This window comes from Salmo trutta, unplaced genomic scaffold (genome assembly GCF_901001165.1).
Source record: "Salmo trutta unplaced genomic scaffold, fSalTru1.1, whole genome shotgun sequence".
In the NCBI taxonomy this organism is placed as follows: Eukaryota; Metazoa; Chordata; class Actinopteri; order Salmoniformes; family Salmonidae; genus Salmo; species Salmo trutta.
Genome location: NW_021822576.1, coordinates 331,845 through 352,510, shown reverse-complemented (window position 1 = coordinate 352,510; position 20,666 = coordinate 331,845). Strand labels below are relative to the sequence as shown.

The following is a 20,666-nucleotide window of genomic DNA, read 5'->3' as shown; positions in this document are numbered from 1 at the left end:
TGCTTTTAAGGTCTTTGCATAATCTGTATTTTGTTGTACCCCCCCAGCATGTTATCATTGTCTGTTTGTTTACTTCCTGTATGTATACTGGTGGTTCTGCAATAGAGAGCTCTCATTGGCTCTCTCTCCCCCCCCTACCGGCGCATCTCTCCCCCCCCCCTACCGGCGCATCTCTCCCCCCCCTACCGGCGCATCCCTCCCCCCCCTACCGGCGCATCCCTCCCCCCCCTACCGGCGCATCCCTCCCCCCTACCGGCGGTGGAAAAAAGTACCCAATTGTCATACTGGAGTAAAAGTAAAGATCCCTTAATAGAAAATGACTTAAAAGTGAAAGTCACCCAGTAAAATACAACTGGAGTAAAAAGTTACTGTAATTTCTCAAATATACTTAAGTATCGAAAGTATAAATAATTTCAAATTCCTTATATTAAGCAAACCAGATGGCACCATTTTTGTTTTTTGATTTAAGGGATGATTTATTGATTAAGGGATGTTCTCCTGACAAGAAAGTGAATTGGACCATTTTCCTGTCCTGATAAGCATTCAAAATGTAACGAGTACTTTTGGGTGTCAGGGGAAATGGATGTAGTAAAAAGGACGTTTATTTATTTTTTCTTTCTTAGGAACGTAGTGGAGTAAAAGTTAAAATAACTAAAGTACGGATACAACTCAAGTAAAAATCAAAACATGTTTGAAAATATCAGGATGGAAAAAGTACTGAAATATCCTACAAAAGTAGAAGTTACTTTAAAACATTTTTACTCAAGTAAAAATAGTACTCTGAAAAGCTACTCCGTTACAGTAATGAGAAGTAGTAAATAATGATTTACATCACAGAGTAGCAGAGACGTGTAGTTCGGTTGTTTATTGGCAGTCAGCAGCACAGGAAGATGCAGAAAGGCAAAGCACAGACAACATTGTTGCAGTGTCATCCTGACAAGGTCATCCTAACGTTGTAGTCCGACGTTGTTAACAGCTGTTTAGAAACAGAGCAGAGAGCCGAGGAGAAAAAACAGGAAGCCTTAAAATAAATCACGCCACCTCACAGGCTGCGGATCAAACTGCTCCCTATTCCCCATGTAGTGCACTACTTTCTCAGTGGTGATCTGAGAAAAAATAAAAAACCAGTACAGCAGACAGAAAGTACAGCAGTAGTGACATCAATGTGCCGCACACCAGACTTGTGCAAACTATTATCTACTTATGTGTGCAGCGATGTGTGTGTAGGGAGAGTGCAAACTGTATGTTTCCAGTGCATACCAGGTGTGTATGTGTGTGTGTCCAGGGTCTCTAGGTATGACAGAGGGCTACAGCAGAGAAGCGGACCTCTCCCTCTGCTCTCTCCACAAAACCCCGACACACCTTGGCTGCATCCTGGGGGAGAGGAGAGAGAGGGGGGGGAGAAGAGAGAGAGAGAGGAGAGAGAGAGAGAGAGGAGAGAGAGAGGAGAGAGAATATGAAAGCACTGTGGCTCTGGAGCGTTGGAGCTAAATTAAATCAAATATTTAGCAGATGTTATTGTGGGTGTAGCGAAATGCTAGACACTCAGTTACCGGCCAGACGCTCAGAAACCAGCCAGACGCTCAGAAACCAGCCAGACGCTCAGTTACCAGCCAGACGCTCAGTTACCAGCCAGACGCTCAGTTACCAGCCAGACGCTCAGTTACCAGCCAGACGCTCAGTTACCAGCAGATGCTAGACGAACAGCCCAGCTAAGCACATAAACCTCTGGGCAAGTAAACAGGATACACTGGAAGATGCAGTTAGCTCATTGGCAAGACTTCTGGCAGATGTATGTAGAATGTCTATATACTCCAGTCTACATGGTTTAGATGTTGGCCAGGGGTCAACATTATATTCTGATGTCTCGGCGACGTCTTCCCAATGTACACATGCTCCCTCTCCACATTACATATTCCTGAAGCTTTCTACAAGCTTCACCTGCATAGCTCTACAGGCCTGCTAGCTAGCCTATTAGCTTCCCACATCTCCAATATGGCTAAACACAGCAAGCTAGCTAGCCTTTTAGCTTCCCACAGCAAGCTAGCTAGCCTTTTAGCTTCCCACATCTCCAATATGGCTAAACACAGCAAGCTAGCTAGGCTTTCAGCTTCCTATAGCTTGGAATCACTAGTTATACCTTTAAACAAAACACATTTCAGGCTATTGGTAAAAACAGCTGGAATCACCTCTAAACAAAACACATTCCTAGTAGGATTCTAACAATGTTTGGTTTTTATTGTCTGAACATTCGTTGATTATATTTGCTCATCAATGCAAAATAGGCCACTTTCATGCCTAGTCTATAGATGAGATTAAGGAACCAATCAAGCATCACTGCTTCCTCACTCTCCCCACGGAGGGACGGCGTGGCCACAGAGAGACGACGCGGAGGGACAGGAGTACGTCGGAGCGCACTACGAGGAGCCGCCCCTTTTGTGATGAAAAACGACACCGTGCTACCCTCTGCAGGGTGAGTCTTCATGGGGAATAAAACCTGCCTTTACAGTTTGATACGTCTAGCGGGAGCAGACGAACGGAAGGGGAACGTGTCTACTGGGAGCAGACGAACGGAAGGGGAACGTACCTTGATGAAGGAGTCCTCCTTGGTGGTTCCATGGTTCACCGGTCCCTCCATCCTGCCATCTACACAACAAAACCACAGAGGGAGGGAGAGTGTAAATACACACCTGGGGGAGGGAGACGAACACGGGGGAGACGAACACTCACCCAGCTCATAAAGCTGTCCTTTCACATTGACGAAGGTGATAAAATGGAAGTTCACATCATCTGCCTCCACCTGAAAGAGACAGACAGAAAGACAGAGTATAAAAGATTAAATTATACATTATAAATTACATCTGAGGTAGTCTTTATTTTGCATTGTGTGTTCTCACCCTGCACTGGCCCTGTGCTGCCACTTCATCATGAGCCTCTCTGATGGCCTGCAAGAGACAGCAATATATACATTTAAACATTTATTCATCCAGGTATCTACATTAAACATACAGTGCATTCGGAAAGTATTCAGACCCCTTGACTTTTTCACGTTACAGCCTTATTCTAACATGGATTAAATAGTTTTTTCCTTCATCAAGCTACACACAATACTCCATATTGACAAAGCGAAAACAGGTTTAAAAATGTTAGCTTATTTCTAAAATATATATAATACCTTATTTATATCAGTATTCAGACTCTTTGCTAGGAGACTGGAAATGGAGCTCAGGTGCTGCCTGTTTCCATTGATCATCCTTGAAAATGTTCCTACAACTTGGAGTCCACCTGTGGTCCGTTCAATTCATTTGACAGGAGTAGGAAAGGCCCACACTTTAATATATTTAACTAGGCAAGTCAGTTAAGAACAAATTCTTATTTTCAATGATGGCCTACCGGGGAACAGTGGGTTAACTGCCTTGTTCAGGGGCAGAACGACAGATCGGGGAGTCGGACTTGCAACCTTACGGTTACTAGCCCAACGCTCTAACCACTAGGCTACCCTGCTGCCCCAGGGTAGAATATATCTCCACCTATACACTCGGTATACTACGCAATAGGAACACTTTTGCCCTCAAAAACAGATTCAACTTGTCAGGACTCTACAAGGAGTCAACAGCGCTCCACAGGGATGCTGGCCCATGTTGACTCCAATGCTTCCCACAGTTGTGTCCAGTTGTCTGGATGTCCTTTGGGTGGTGGACCATTCTTGATACACGCGGGAAACTGTTGAGCGTGAAAAACACAGAAGCGTTGCAGTTCTTGACACAAACCGGTGCGCCTGGCACCTACCATACCCCGTTCAAAGGCACTTAAATATTTTGTCTTGCCCATTCACCCTCAGAATGACACACATGAACAATCCATGTCTCAAGGCTTAAAAATCCTTCTTTAACCCGTCTCCTCCCCATCATCTACACTGATTGAAGTGGATTTAACAGGTGACGTCAGTAAGGGATCATAGCTTTCACCTGGTCAGTCTACGTCATGGAAAGAGCTGTTCCTAATGTTCAGTACACTCAGTGAACATTAAAGCATATATCTACAAATTAAACATTTATACATATATTAACCCATATAATATATATCTAAACTTGATGTATTCCTCCTATACGTTACAACACAATATTGATCCTTGAAGCCATGCAGCTCAGCAGCTCTCTGCTGTCCTCTAGTGGTCAAGACGACAACTGCAGCTTCATGTGTGACGTGAGCTCTACTTGCAAAAAACGGTTTTAAATGGTCCAGCGGCAAGATTCAAAAACCCTGTGTGCAAATCAATCTCCAAATAAACAGCCAAACCCCCGTGGCGGCGTAACCCCAGCGGCGGCGTAACCCCAGCGGCGGCGTAACCCCAGCATCAGAATCACACCATGACCTGAAGTTTCTTAAATGACATACCCAAATCTAACTGCCTGTAGTTCAGGCCCTGAAGCAAGGATATGCATATTCTTGGTACCATTTGAAAGGAAACACTTTGAAGTTTGTGGAAATGTGAAATTAATGTAGGAGAATATAACACGTTTGATCTGGTAACAAAAAAAATTAAGAAAAAACGTTTTTTTTTGTACAGTCATCTTTGAAATGCAAGAGGAAGGCCATAATGCATTATTGCAGCCCAGGTGCAATTCAGATTTTGGCCACTAGATGGCAGCAGTGTATATGCAGTGTTAGACTGATCCAATGAACCATTGTACTTTTGTAAAAAAAACAAAAAATCATGACTGCCCAAATGTGCCTAATTGATTTATTAATACATTTAAGTTCGTAATTGTGCACTCGCCTCAAAATTGCATGGTATTATTATTATTATTATTATTATTATTATTATTATTATTATTATTATTATTATTATTATTATTATTATTATTATTATTATTATTATACTGTAATAGCTACTGTAAATTGGACAGTGCAGTTAAATTCTTGTTAATCTAAGCTTTCTGCACATATCAGATATGTCCATGTCCTGGGAAATTCTCTGGTTACTTACAACCTCATGCTAATTGCATTAGCCTACGTTAGCTCCACCGTCCCGCAGGGGACCCACTGATCCTGTAGAGGTTTTTAAACTAAAGTTTTAGTTAAAATATGTAACATTTTGGGCGACCGGACCAAATTCACATAGAAATTAGTTACACATCTGTAATTCTCATAGAACAGATCTACCACTTAGAAATAGCACACATTGAAAGCAAGTCTAAGTGGTAGATCTGTTCTATGTGTGCTATTTCTATGCTTCCCGTTCTTAAGTTTCCCCGTCTTTTACTTTCAGTTTTGTACGCCAGCGTCAAACAGCTGAAAATAAAATATTTTGGGTTATTGAAAAGACATTTCACAGCAATTTAGATGGTACAATGATACTCTACACTGTACTTGCTTGGTTTGGCACGTACATTTTAATTAGGCAAACTTAGAATTTAGCAACCAGGAAATGTCAGAGCGATTTCTGCATATTACACCTTTAAGTCATGGGTTAAACTTCTGTTAACCCCATGCGGTTAAATTACGGTTTGGAAAAGACTTAAAACAGCAAACAAGTGTCTAGCACTGGGACCGAACCCTGGAGGACGAACAGGACCGAACAGGACTGAACCCTGGGACTGAACCCTGGAAGACGAAAAGGACCGAACCCTGGAGGACGAACAGGACCGAACCCTGGAGGACGAACAGGACCGAACCCTGGGACTGAACCCTGGAAGACGAACAGGACCGAACCCTGGTGGACGAACAGGACCGAACCCTGGTGGACGAACAGGACCGAACCCTGGAGGACGAACAGGACCGAACCCTGGAGGACGAACAGGACCGAACCCTGGAGGACGAACAGGACCGAACCCTGGAGGACGAACAGGACCGAACCCTGGAGGACGAACAGGACCGAACCCTGGAGGACGAACAGGACCGAACCCTGGAGGACGAACAGGACCGAACCCTGGAAGACGAAAAGGACTGAACCCTGGAAGATGAAACAGAGTTTTCCTGAAGACCAGCAGTATTTCAATCTTCTCCATGCATCAGTTTGGATCAAGGTAACATGTGGAGTACACTGGCATCTCATTGAGGTACGTTTTGCGACTCATGTCTTGCTCCGCATAGCCACGATGTCCTGATCAACAGCAGGTGTCCAGTAAGGTGGGAATCTTCTGGCTACTAGCTAGCTAGCTAACAACAGCCGGTGTTCAGTAAGGTGGGAATCTTCTGGCTACTAGCTAGCTAACAGCAGGTGTCCAGTAAGGTGGGAAGGTGGGAATCTTCTGGCAACTAGCTAGCTAACAGCAGGTGTCCAGTAAGGTGGGAATCTTCTGGCTACTAGCTAGCTAGCTAACAACAGGTGTCCAGTAAGGTGGGAATCTTCTGGCTACTAGCTAGCTAGCTAACAACAGGTGTCCAGTAAGGTGGGAATCTTCTGGCTACTAGCTAGCTAACAGCAGGTCTTCAGTAAGGTGGGAATCTTCTGGCTACCAGCTAGCTAGCTAACAGCAGGTGTTCAGTATGGTGGGAATCTTCTGGCTACTAGCTAGCTAGCTAACAGCAGGTGTTCAGTAAGGTGGGAATCTTCTGGCTACTAGCTAGCAAACTCGACACTGCTTGGCTAAGTGAATTTAATGTTATCAGCTAGCTATCTTGATGTAATCATTGTAAAATGAAAAAAGTCTCCAAATGCATTTGTAGATAACAGCCATGGAAGAGGATGAACATGCAGCTCCAACTGTCAGTAAAGGGAGAGCGCAGGCTACACTGGACCGGACAGCGCAGGGTAGACTACTGGACCGGACCGGAGAGCGCAGGGTAGGCTACCGGACAGCGCAGGGTAGGCTACTGGACCGGACCGGAGAGCGCAGGGTAGGCTACCGGACAGCGCAGGGTAGGCTTCCGGACAGGACAGCGCAGGCTACCGGACAGGACAGCGCAGGGCAGGCTACCGGGCAGGGCAGGCTACCGGACAGCGAGGTCATATTGACGGAGGACATTATGGACTGGAACTGGGGAATCTTTTGAGGAATGAGAAAATAACATCATATTCAGCCTGTTTCTTTGTGAAGTTCTTTCCTCAGATATGGAAAGCTGCTAAAGCCTGTTTGCAGATGGAGAGAGAGAGGTCCCAATGAATGTCCCAAGAGACGAAGGGTATATCCTATATGCCCTGGGTTATACGTGTAGGGTTAGGGCTACCTACACTTCAGGCCCAACATGGGTTATATGTGTAGGGTTACCTACCTACACTGCAGGCCCAACATGGGTTATATGTGTAGGGTTACCTACCTGCACTACAGGCCCAACATGGGTTATATGTGTAGGCCTACCTACACTACAGGCCCAACAGTATGTGGACACCTGCTCATTGAACAGCTCATTCCAGAAACATCAGCCTCATTGTGGCTAGCTACTTCTTGTCCCTCATGCTAGCCTTCACAGACAAATATCACTCCAGAAACAGCAACCTCATGCTAGCCTTCACAGACAAATATCACTCCAGAAACAGCAACCTCATGCTAGCTTTCACAGACAAATATCACTGCAGAAACATCAGAACGTGTAGCCATGGCCAGCACTGTAGACCATTTCTCCCGTCTTGCTGCAGCGTCAGCTCATCATGAAATAACAGAAATGCTGTGACCAGTCTAAATGTTTAGTCCCCAGTGCTCGTTGACATGCTAGTCGTCACGGTAGCGCCCACGGCACTAACCTGGTGAGCACCTTCGGAGCTCCTCCCAAGAAACGCATTTCATCGGTTTGACGCGTTGTGAGACGGGACCGATTTACACCAGGTTCTAACCGCTCTTCAGCGGTTTTCTGACATGGATCTTCCAAGGCTTCCAGAAGCCTGGTTCGCCACGAGGTTTAGACGTGAGGCGTCTCCCAATAATATCTACTTTCTCCTGAAGTATGGACTCCTTCACTACAAATCTGGGATTAGTGGAGGAAGCTTTGGCCAGAGGAAGTTTCCACCGTAGAACAAGTACACACTTTGGGAGGAAGGAGAGGTAATTGGGACATAGCCAAGGGGTGTGTGTGTGTGTGTGTGTGTGTTACCTGGTTGTTCTCCAGGTGTGTGTGTTACCTGGTTGTTCTCCAGGTGTGTGGCTCGCTGGGCGGGGGTCATGTTCGCCGTCTCATCTAGAAACTTCTTCAGAGCAGAGTCGCCATCTGGCACAGAGACGGCGCTGTTACACCTTGGTGGCATCTGCTACCTGGCTTCCCCACTACACCCTGGCTTCCCCACTACACCCTGGCGGCGTCCGCTACCTGGCGGCGTCCGCTACCTGGCTTCCCCACTACACCCTGGCGGCGTCCGCTACCTGGCTTCCCCACTACACCCTGGCGGCGTCCGCTACCTGGCTTCCCCACTACACCCTGGCGGCGTCCGCTACCTGGCTTCCCCACTACACCCTGGCGGCGTCCGCTACCTGGCTTCCCCACTACACCCTGGCGGCGTCCGCTACCTGGCTTCCCCACTACACCCTGGCGGCGTCCGCTACCTGGCTTCCCCACTACACCCTGGCGGCGTCCGCTACCTGGCTTCCCCACTACACCCTGGCGGCGTCCGCTACCTGGCTTCCCCACTACACCCTGGCGGTGTCCGCTACCTGGCTTCCCCACTACACCCTGGCGGCGTCCGCTACCTGGCTTCCCCACTACACCCTGGCGGCGTCCGCTACCTGGCTTCCCCACTACACCCTGGCGGCGTCCGCTACCTGGCTTCCCTACAACTAACTAAAACTACATACTGTGTACTAATTATACTACATACTATTTAGACTGTAGTGTTTAGTATAAATACACTGCTCAAAAAAATAAAGGGAACACTAAAATAACACATCCTAGATCTGAATGAATGAAATAATCTTATTAAATAGTTTTTTCTTTACATAGTTGAATGTGCTGACAACAAAATCACACAAAAATAATCAATGGAAATCCAATTTATCAACCCATGGAGGTCTGAATTTGGAGTCACACTCAAAATTAAAGTGGAAAACCACACTACAGGCTGATCCAACTTTGATGTAATGTCCTTAAAACAAGTCAAAATGAGGCTCAGTAGTGTGTGTTGCCTCCACGTGCCTGTATGACCTCCCTACAACGCCTGGGCATGCTCCTGATGAGGTGGCGGATGGTCTCTTGAGGGATCTCCTCCCAGACCTGGACTAAAGCATCCGCCAACTCCTGGACAGTCTGTGGTGCAACGTGGCGTTGGTGGATGGAGCGAGACATGATGTCCCAGATGTACTCAATTGGATTCAGGTCTGGGGAACGGGCGGGCCAGTCCATAGCATCAATGCCTTCCTCTTGCAGGAACTGCTGACACACTCCAGCCACATGAGGTCTAGCATTGTCTTGCATTAGGAGGAACCCAGGGCCAACCGCACCAGCATATGGTCACAAGGGGTCTGAGGATCTCATCTCGGTACCTAATGGCAGTCAGGCTACCTCTGGTGAGCACATGGAGGGCTGTGCGGCCCCCCCAAAGAAATGCCACCCCACACCATGACTGACCCACCGCCAAACCGGTCATGCTGGAGGATGTTGCAGGCAGCAGACCGTTCTCCACGGCGTCTCCAGACCCTGTCACGTCTGTCACATGTGCTCAGTGTGAACCTGCTTTCATCTGTGAAGAGCACAGGGCGCCAGTGGCGAATTTGCCAATCTTGGTGCTCTCTGGCAAATGCCAAACGTCCTGCACGGTGTTGGGCTGTAAGCACAACCCCCACCTGTGGACGTCGGGCCCTCATACCACCCTCATGGAGTCTGTTTCTGACTGTTTGAGCAGACACATGCACATTTGTGGCCTGCTGGAGGTCATTTTGCAGGGCTCTGGCAGTGCTCCTCCTGCTCCTCCTTGCACAAAGGCAGAGGTAGCGGTCCTGCTGCTGGGTTGTTGCCCTCCTACGGCCTCCTCCACGTCTCCTGATGTACTGGCCTGTCTCCTGGTAGCGCCTCCATGCTCTGGACACTACGCTGACAGACACAGCAAACCTTCTTGCCACAGCTCACATTGATGTGCCATCCTGGATGAGCTGCATTACCTGAGCCACTTGTGTGGGTTGTAGACTCCGTCTCATGCTACCACTAGAGTGAAAGCACCGCCAGCATTCAAAAGTGACCAAAACATCAGCCAGGAAGCATAGGAACTGAGAAGTGGTCTGTGGTCACCATCTGCAGAACCACTCCTTTATTGGGGGTGTCTTGCTAATTGCCTATAATTTCCACCTGTTGTCTATTCCATTTGCACAACAGCATATAAAATTTATTGTCAATCAGTGTTGCTTCCTAAGTGGACAGTTTGATTTCACAGAAGTGTGATTGACTTGGAGTTACATTGTGTTGTTTAAGTGTTCCCTTTATTTTTTTGAGCAGTATATATATGCAGTAAGCAACACAACATCCTACCCTCATCCACACTGAGAAGGCAAAGATCAGTCTCTTCCTCAATAGAGTTCAGTGAATTCTACCAGATAAAGACCAGTCTCTTCCTCAATAGACGAAGTATGTATGGGTATTCGACATTTCCACCCCACCCATCTTGGCTCCGTGCAGGACCAGTTTCTACTCACCATACTCTATGTGGGTGGGGTTGTTGGCGACCGCGTGCAGCAGAGCCACGGTGCCACAGGAGTTGACCACCGTCTGTTTCAGGAAGTAGAGGCCAGTAGCCGCCGACACCTTCCCAGCCTGCTGCTGCCGGAACGACTCGTGCTGAAACACACGCAGTTATCATCACCATCATCATCATGCTACATCAGAGTCTCTCAAACGTTGTCCTGGAACCCCAAGGGTGAGGTTTAGTGTCCCGGGACCCCCAAGGGGGTTAGTGTCCCGGGACCCCCAAGGGGGAGGTTTAGTGTCCCGGGACCCCGAGGGTTGCACATTTTGGGTTTTGCCATAGTACCTCACATCGGATTCAAATAATCAACTCATTAAGGAACTAGACAAAACAAAAACTAAAATGTACATCACCTTGGGGTCCACGAAACAGAATTTGGGGAAATGCTGGTCGGGGGGGGGGGGAAGAGCTATCAATAAAGATATTACTGGAGTAACGGTTACCTGTTGGGGGGGGAGCTATCAATAAAGATATTACTGGAGTAACGGTTACCTGTTGGGTCGGGGGGGGGAGCTATCAATAAAGATATTACTGGAGTAACGGTTACCTGTTGGGGGGGGGGGAGCTATCAATAAAGATATTACTGGAGTAACGGTTAGCTGTTGGGTCGGGGGGGGGGGTAACGGTTACCTGTTGGGGGGGGGGGAGCTATCAATAAAGATATTACTGGAGTAACGGTTACCTGTTGGGTGGGGGGGGGGGGGGGGGAGCTATCAATAAAGATATTACTGGAGTAACGGTTACCTGTTGGGTGGGGGGGGGGGGGAGAGAGAGCTATCAATAAAGATATTACTGGAGTAACGGTTACCTGTTGGGGGGGGGGGGGGAGCTATCAATAAAGATATTACTGGATTAACGGTTACCTGTTGGGGGGGGGGCTATCAATAAAGATATTACTGGAGTAACGGTTACCTGTTGGGGGGGGGGGGGAGCTATCAATAAAGATATTACTGGAGTAACGGTTAGCTGTTGGGTCGGGGGGGGGGGGGAGTAACGGTTACCTGTTGGGGGGGAGCTATCAATAAAGATATTACTGGAGTAACGGTTACCTGTTGGGTCGGGGGGGGGTAACGGTTACCTGTTGGGTCGGGGGGGGGGGTAACGGTTACCTGTTGGGTCGGGGGGGGGGGGGGTAACGGTTACCTGTTGGGTCGGGGGGGGGGTAACGGTTACCTGTTGGGTCGGGGGGGGGGTAACGGTTACCTGTTGGGTCGGGGGGGGGGGGTAACGGTTACCTGTTGGGTCGGGGGGGGGGGGGTCAACGGTTACCTGTGGGTCGGGGGGGGGTAACGGTTACCTGTTGGGTCGGGGGGGGGTAACGGTTACCTGTTGGGTCGGGGGGGGGGGTAACGGTTACCTGTTGGGTCGGGGGGGGGGTGTAAATGGTTACCTGTTGGGTCGGGGGGGGGGGGAGTAACGGTTACCTGTTGGGTCGGGGGGGGGGGGGGAGTAACGGTTACCTGTTGGGTCGGGGGGGGGGGGGGGGGAGTAGTAACGTTTAACCTGTTGGGCGGGGGGGGCGGGAGTACGGTTACCTGTGGGTCGGGGGGGGGGGAGTACACGGTTTACAGTTGGGTCGGGGGGGGGGGACAGAGTAACGGGTTACCTGGTTGGGTCGGGGGCCCGGGGGGCGTAACGGTTATGTTGGGTCGGGGGGGGGGGGGGGGGGAGTAGTAACGGTACCTGTTGGGTCGTGGGGGGTTGAGTAACGTTACCTGTTGGGTCGGGGTGGGGGTGAGAAGTAAGTAAACGAGTTACTGTTGGGTCGGGGGGGGGAGTAACGGTTACCTGTGGGTCGGGGGGGGGGGAGTAACGTTTACCTTGTTTGGGTCGGGGGGGGGGGGGAGTAACGGTACCTGTTGGGTCGGGGGGGGGGGGGAGAGTAAGTAAAGTACGGTTACCTGTTGGGTCGGGGTGGGGGGGAGGAAAGTAACGGTTACATGTTGGGTTCGGGGGGGGGGAGTAAACGGTTAACCTGTTGGGTCGGGGGGGGGGGAGTAACGGTTACCTGTTGGGTCGGGGGGGGGGGGAGGAACGGTTACCTGTGGGTCGGGGGGGGGGGAGTAAAAGGTTACCTGTTGGGTCGGGGGGGGGGGGGTAACGGTTACCTGTTGGGTCGGGGGGGGGGGAGTAACGGTTACCTGTGGGTGGGGGGGGGGTGGGTAACGGTACTGTTGGGTCGGGGGGGGGGGGGTAACGGTTACCTGTTGGGTCGGGGGGGGGGTGGTAGGGGGGGGTAACGGTTACCTGTTGGTCGGGGGGGGGGGGTAACGGTTACCTGTTGGGTCGGGGGGGGGGTAACGGTTACCTGTTGGGTCGGGGGGGGGGGTAAGGGTACTGTGGGTCGGGGGGGGGGGGGTAACGGTTACCTGTGGGTCGGGGGGGGGGGGGGTAACGGTTACCTGTTGGGTCGGGGGGGGGGGGGGGGGTAACGGTTACCTGTTGGGTCGGGGGGGGGGGGGGTAACGGTTACCTGTTGGGTAGGGGGGGGGGGGTAACGGTCTACATGTAGGGTCGGGCGTGGGGGGGGTAACGAGTGTAACTGTGGGTCGGGGGGGGGGGGGGGTAAACTGGATACATGTTGGGTCGGGGGGGGGGGGGGGTAAAAGGGGGTAACGTTGGGGAGGGGGGGGGGGGGGAGTAAAGGTGAACTGTTGGGTGGGGGGGGGGGTAACGGTTTAAAATGTTGGGTCGGGGGGGCGTGGGGGGTAACGGTTAATGTTGGGTAGGGGGGGGGGGGTAACGGTTACGTTGGGTCGGGGGGGGGGGGTAACGGTTACCTGTTGGGTCGGGGGGGGGGGGTAACGGTTACCTGTTGGGTCGGGGGGGGGGGGGAGTAACGTTACCGTTTGGGGGGGCGGGATGGGGGCGGTTAAACGGTAAGTTGGGTCGGGGGGGGGGGGGGGTAACGTTATACCTGTGGGGTCGGGGGGGGGGGGGGGGGTTAACGTACTTTTGGGTCGGGCGGGGGGGGGGGGGTACGGTTACCTGTTGGGTCGGGGGGGGGGGGGAACGGTTACCTGTTGGGTCGGGGGGGGGGGTAACGGTTACCTGTTGGGTCGGGGGGGGGGGGGGGGGGGGGGGGGGGGGGGGGGGGGGGGGGGGGGTAACGGTTACCTGTTGGGTCGGGGGGGGGGGGGTAACGGGTACCGTGGGTCGGGGGGGGGGGGGGGGTAACGGTTACCTGTTGGGTCGGGGGGGGGGGGTAACGGTTACCTGTTGGGTGGGGGGGGGGGGGGGGGGTACGGTTACCTGTTGGGGCGGGGGGGGGGTAACGGTTACCTGTGGGTCGGGGGGGGGGTAACGGTTACCTGTTGGGTGGGGGGGGGGGTAACGGTTACCTGTGGGCGGGGGGGGGGGGTAACGGTTACTGTTGGGTGGGGGTAATGGTTACCTGTGGTCGGGGGGGGGGGGTAATGGTTACTGTGGGTCGGGGGGGGGGGGGGTAATGGTTACCTGTTGGGTCAGGGGGGGGGGGGTAATGGTTACCTGTTGGGTCAGGGGGGGGGGGGTAATGGTTACCTGTTGGGTCGGGGGGGGGGTAATGGTTACCTGTTGGGTCGGGGGGGGGGGTAACGGTTACCTGTTCTGTCAGGGGGAAGAGGAGCATGAGGGCGCAGCTGGGAGAAGGTACTGAAGACAGTCCTTCCTCCTCCAGACCCAACACATCCACGAAGCTCCAGGTACCAGACACTCCCAGTCCACTGAGCACCTGCCACACACACACACAGAACATTAACAGGAAGGTTTCCCCCATCAGTCTCTACAGACCACCCAGAACAGAGCTCCACATGCCAGATTAGAACAGAGCTCCACATGCCAGATTAGAACAGAGCTCCACATGCCAGATTAGAACAGAGCTCAACATGCCAGATTAGAACACCCAGAACAGAGCTCAACACCAACATGCCAGATTAGACCCAGAACAGAGCTCAACATGCCAGATTAGAACAGCCAGAACAGAGCTCAACATGCCAGATTAGAACAGCCAGAACAGAGCTCAACATGCCAGATTAGAACAGCCAGAACAGAGACCAACATGCCAGATTAGAACACCCAGAACAGAGCACAACACCAACATGCCAAATTAGAACAACCAGAACAGAGCTCAACATGCCAGATTAGACCACCCAGACCATCTAGACAGTGTATCTGGAACTCACCCAGTCATTGACAACACTATACTCTATGTATATACAGTAGAATGTAGGCCTAAAGCATCAAGTTCCTCTGTGTACACATCACTGACCATCTGAAATGGTCCACCCACACAGCTGTGTGGTGAAGAAGGCGCAACTGTGCCTCTTCAACCTCAGGAGGATGAAGAAATTTGGCTTGGCACCTAAAACCCTCAAACTTTTACATATGCACAATCGAGAGCATCCTGTCGGGCTGTATCACCGCCTGGTACGGCAGCTGCTCCGCCCACAACAGCAGGGCTCTCCAGAGGGTGGTGAGGTCTGCACAACGCATCACCGGGGGCAAACTACCTGCCCTCCAGGACACCTACACCACCCGATGTCACAGGAAGGACAAAAAGATCATCAAGGACAACAACCACCGAGCCACTGCCTGTTCACCCCTCTATCATCCAGAAGGAGAGTTCAGTACAGGTGCATCAAAGCTGGGACCGAGAGACTGAAAAACAGCTTCTATCTCCAGGCCATCCGACTGTTAAACAGCCATCACCAACACAGAGAGGCTGCTGCCCCATATACATAGAGTCACTGGCCACTTTAATGTTTACATACTGCTTTACTCATTTCATATGTTTATACTGTATTCTATTGTACTGTATATTGTTAGATATTAGTGGTGTATTGTTAGATATTAGTGCACTGTTGGATTTAGGAACACAATCATTTCGCTACACCCGCAATAACATCTCCTAAAATGTGTATGTGACCAATAAAATGTGATTTACCGAGCAGTTAAATGCCTGTCAGAAGAGAGGGTAGAACTCGGAGATTTGATTTGTTGAGCCCGACTTGAAACCGTCCACGGTAACGGACAGTAAATGTCCATGATGACTCGGCAGAACGGGCCTCAACACGTCAATAATAATATAATCACTACGCATATCTTCACTGTTTTAAACGTTTTTATCAGTACATTAATACCGCACGGCTGCCTATCCCAAATAAATAACGATTTAACTTCAAATCAGACCCAGAGACAAGCTGATGTTTAGTCTCTCTCGCTCTCCATCCTTCCATCAGACCACACCCTGTATCCTAGACACCGGGTGGAGCACCAGGCGCAGCGTGGTAGAGATGTTACCGGGCAGACCGACGGTAACCTACTAGGGGCTATATCCTAACGGCAGTTTCCATCTTGTGTACCCTCTTGTCGCGCTGCTGTTCAGATGATTTCTGATCGAAATACTAGTTAGGATCCTAATAAATCCAGACCGAGACAGGTCCATAACCTGTTGGTTATAATGTCCTGTTGTAACGTCATATACACACCTGTCATCCTATCTGTTATGACTCAGCGATATTACATACACACCTGTCATCCTATCTGTTATGACTCAGCGATATTAAATACACACCTTGTTCAGCATCTGAAACAGACACAGACACAAAGACAAAAAGGAGAACACAATTTAGACAGACAATAACAGACCGTTAGAACCGAGCAAGTCCGTATTTTAAGTCTCAGTCTTATGATAAGACGTTTTAAAACAACATATTTATCATGATGATGATGATGGTTCTCTACCTCCGGGTTAATCTCCATTGGTTGCCACTCCATCCTGTTCGGTAAGGTTCGGTCCCGGTATGTCGGTCTGTTGCAACACGCTGCTGGTTTGGGTGATATGATCCTACCGGGGCCCGTCCACCCGCTTCATATGCTGCCGGTCATATTCCATTGTGCCGTTCGGCGGAGGGGTGGACGAGAACCGGAGAAAAAGCCAATAGATCCTCCCGTAGCCTCGCCTCGTTTGTAAACAAGACAATACATATTACAGTGAAGTATTGGAGGTGGGGTGAGAGAGAGAGAGAGAGGTGTGTTCTGTGTAGTTAGTTTTAACGAGCAGTCTAGAAGGTGGACTGGTCCAAGCCCGACAGTGGACGCTGCGCAGCTGAGAGTTTGGTGGGTAATGGGGGCGTTCGAGCTGCGCAGCTGAGAGTTTGGTGGGTAATGGGGGCGTTCGAGCTGCGCAGCTGAGAGTTTGGTGGGTAATGGGGGCGTTCGAGCTGATCACTTTTGTCAGACGGTCAAGTCTTTGGTATGTTGCGTTAGGGGGGGGGGGGGGGGTAGAAATGGACCCGACTTGATGCCTACATGATGGCCGTGTTCGAGAGCATCAATACGACCGCGGACTGGCCTTCCCTGTGGCTCAGTTGGTAGAGCATGGTGTCTGCAACGCCAGCTTGGTGTGTGCAACGCCAGGGTTGTAGGTTCGATTCCCACGGGGGGCCAGTACAAAAAAAATGCTTTAAATGAAATGTATGAAACGTATGCATTCACTACTGTAAGTTGCTCTGGATAAGAGCGTCTGCTAAATTACTAAAATGTAAATGATCTACAAATCACCTTGAATAATAATTGATGACTTATTATTTGTAGATCAGTCAGTCACAATGTACCCATGATACATTGCGTTTTTCTATCCTCTCGAACACAGCCGTTTCACTGCATGAACTTTACAAAAAATCATGTGATCGAAATTCATGATGTTTTGACTGAAGACAACCGCTAAAATGCTGTAGTTGCTCTTTACCATAGAGAATGATAGAGTTCTCTAGTGGCCCAAAAAGGTTGTATTAGCATGGGCAGCCCCTTGCTAATACAGAGTATCTCTTGCTCAACTTCATTCTGCAGCCATCACCTGCATTGTTGGAGGCTCTATTGTTAACCAATCATCACCTGCATTGTTGGAGGCTCTATTGTTAACCAATCATCACCTGCATTGTTGGAGGCTCTATTGTTAACCAATCATCACCTGCATTGTTGGAGGCTCTATTGTTAACCAATCATCACCTGCATTGTTGGAGGCTCTATTGTTAACCAATCATTGCGGTGTTTTCGTTTGACCCACGCGAACGTGATCAAAGACATGATTGAAACAGGAAACAACTTGGCCATGATTCATCCAGTGGATATGAACAGTACTAAATGATTCATCCAGTGGATATGAACAGTACTAAATGATTCATCCAGTGGATATGAACAGTACTAAATGATTCATCCAGTGGATATGAACAGTACTAAATGATTCATCTAGTGGATATGAACAGTACTAAATGATTCATCCAGTGGATATGAACAGTACTAAATGATTCATCCAGTGGATATGAACAGTACTAAATGATTCATCCAGCGGATATGAACAGTACTAAATGATTCATCCAGTGTATATGAACAGTACTAAATGATTCATCCAGCGGATATGAACAGTACTAAATGATTCATCCAGTGGATATGAACAGTACTAAATGATTCATCCAGTAGATATGAACAGTACTAAATGATTCATCCAGTGGATATGAACAGTACTAAATGATTCATCCAGTGGATATGAACAGTACTAAATGATTCATCCAGTAGATATGAACAGTACTAAATGATTCATCCAGTGGATATGAACAGTACTAAATGATTCATCCAGTGGATATGAACAGTACTAAATGATTCATCCAGTAGATATGAACAGTACTAAATGATTCATCCAGTGGATATGAACAGTACTAAATGATTCATCCAGTGGATATGAACAGTACTAAATGATTCATCTAGTGGATATGAACAGTACTAAATGATTCATCCAGTGGATATGAACAGTACTAAATGACTCATCTAGTGGATATGAACAGTACTAAATGATTCATCCAGTGGACAAGGATTAAATGTGACAAGGATTAAAAAGGATTCGCCAGTAGATTGTCGACTTGATTCATAATGATGACTGCTAGCTAAGATATTGAAAGTAGGATGTTGACATGATCCGTCCAATCAAAGCTCCTGTAGATACGACGTGATTTGACGTAAATTTTTATCTGTGGACCAATGACCTTGAGCCTTCTTGGATGGGCACTTCTAATGTAACTCTATGACATCACCCAAGCAGCTTGAATTTTCGAGCTCTACCCCACCACAGAAAGCACTGAGCTGGGCTGAATCACCTGTATTTTTGGAGCTGCCTTACTCAAGAAAACAACAAGGAGACCATGGTATGTGTACAGCTTTATTAACTGAAATATTTTTTTTTACATTGTTTACAAACTGATTAATGCCCAAATGACATGCAAAACAGGCACAAAAAAAAGTTGTTTTAATTTGTATTTTTTATATAGCTAAAGAAGTGGGGATCAAAACAGATGGGGTCTGCCCCACCTGCCCTGAACGACGGGTCACCACTGAATGGACTAACATCCTACTACTGTGTAATATAAAACTCACAAACATTGTGAATATTTAGCTGGAGGAAGGATTGTATGCTGGTCTGTACATGTGTTGGAGGGGGTTGTGTTTGTTTTTGTTTAATTAAATAGGTAGAAATATTATCCCGTAGCTAACTGACCGTGGAATCTGTGATTTCTTTATTACCACAAATATTATATAAAATCATGGTTTTTCAATGTGTTTGGTTGCCTGAGTTTGTACATATTATCTGCAGAAATGATCTGTATCCCCTCCTCCACTCCACTGTTACAGTACAAACCTGCTGCTAACGCGAGTTGACGCAGTTCCAACATGATCCACAGGAGGGCAGTCTAAAATCCTAATCCTGCTGTACGGCACGTAACTGGATTATTATTTCATGCTAAACATTGATTTTGTGGTCTAGGCTGCCTCCTTGTGGATTGGTTTGGAACTGCACAGTGCGGCAGCGTGACCAGCTCATATCAGTCGGCTGTAACGTGACCAACGGCAACATTAACCGTGTTTCTACACCTGCATTGCTTTCTTTTTGGGATTTTAGGCTGGGTTTCTGCCACCCCTCATAGCCTGGTTCCTCTCTAGGTTTCTTCCTAGGTTCTGGCCTTTCTAGGGAGTTGTTCCTAGCCACCCCTCATAGCCTGGTTCCTCTCTAGGTTTCTTCCTAGGTTTTGGCCTTTCTAGGGAGTTTTTCCTAGCCACCGTGCTTCTACATCTGCATTGCTTGTTGTTTGGGGTTTTAGGCTGGGTTTCTGTACAGCACTTTGAGATATCAGCTGATGTAAGAAGGGCTATATAAATAAATTTGATTTGATTTGATTAGGCTTTCATTTTTTTATTGCCGATCAAACATTGGGCGTGGTTTATGAAAACATTGCAACAGAATAATGACACAAATACTTTTGCCAACAATTTTTCTTCATGGAGAATTGCGCTGTAGCACTTTGTAATTTTTGTATTTGTTCATATATATTTACATTATTAACACCATATTCCATGGGTTTAACTGACCAAAATCCAGTGAATTAATACTAAAAAGTGTTGATTATTAGGTGTCAGGAAAGCACTGTCACGTCCTGACCAGTAGAGGGTGTAGTTGGGTCAGGACGTGACAGAAGAGAAGTGTGTAGGTTGGTTTGTTTCGTTTATTTTGGCCGTGTGGCTTCCAATCAGGCACAGCTGTAGAGGGTTATTGCTGATTGGGAGTCACACATAAGTAGCCTACTTTTCTTTTGGGGTTTGTGGGTAATTGTTCTTGTTACTGTGTTAAACGTGACAGGACTGTTTTGGTTGTATGTTTATTGTATTGTATGGTGTCCGTTTGATCATTAAATATACGATGAACACTAACTCGCTGCATTTTGGTCCACTCTCTCTAAAGACAGCCGTTACAAGCACAGCGCATTGAAGAAAGCAGTGAGATATGCAACACAGCATTATGTCTCTGCATGCGAGGACATTTCGGTCTCTGCGCGACTTGTTTTAGTTACTACATGATTCCATATGTGTTATTTCATAGTTCTGATGTCTTCACTATTATTCTACAATGTAGAAACTAGTACAAATAAAGAAAAACCCCGCTTTCCTTCCTCCCCATCACCTCCTCCTCCCCATCACCTCCTCCTTCTCCTCCTCATCACCTCCTTCACCTCTTCCTCCTTCACCACCTCCT

General features: G+C 48.6%; 1 protein-coding gene across 2 annotated transcripts; it reads right to left on the bottom strand.

The window, feature by feature from the left end:
- Window positions 1–846: 846 nt before the first annotated feature.
- LOC115182785 (ubiquitin carboxyl-terminal hydrolase isozyme L1) lies at window positions 847–16,480 on the bottom strand. Of its 2 annotated transcripts, none has more exons than XM_029744241.1 (10): window positions 16,331–16,480; window positions 16,161–16,172; window positions 14,190–14,318; window positions 10,557–10,698; window positions 8,063–8,148; window positions 2,898–2,945; window positions 2,731–2,800; window positions 2,588–2,646; window positions 1,261–1,374; window positions 847–1,106 (listed from the first exon to the last, which is right to left on the bottom strand). In XM_029744241.1, exons 1-9 carry the CDS (start codon window positions 16,361–16,363, stop codon window positions 1,291–1,293), a joined length of 663 nt encoding a protein of 220 aa, XP_029600101.1. In that variant the 5' UTR covers window positions 16,364–16,480; the 3' UTR covers window positions 847–1,106; window positions 1,261–1,290. The 2 variants fall into 2 exon arrangements, with proteins under 2 accessions (XP_029600101.1, XP_029600102.1); XM_029744242.1 differs by having other exon boundaries at window positions 847–976.
- Window positions 16,481–20,666: the final 4,186 nt, after the last annotated feature.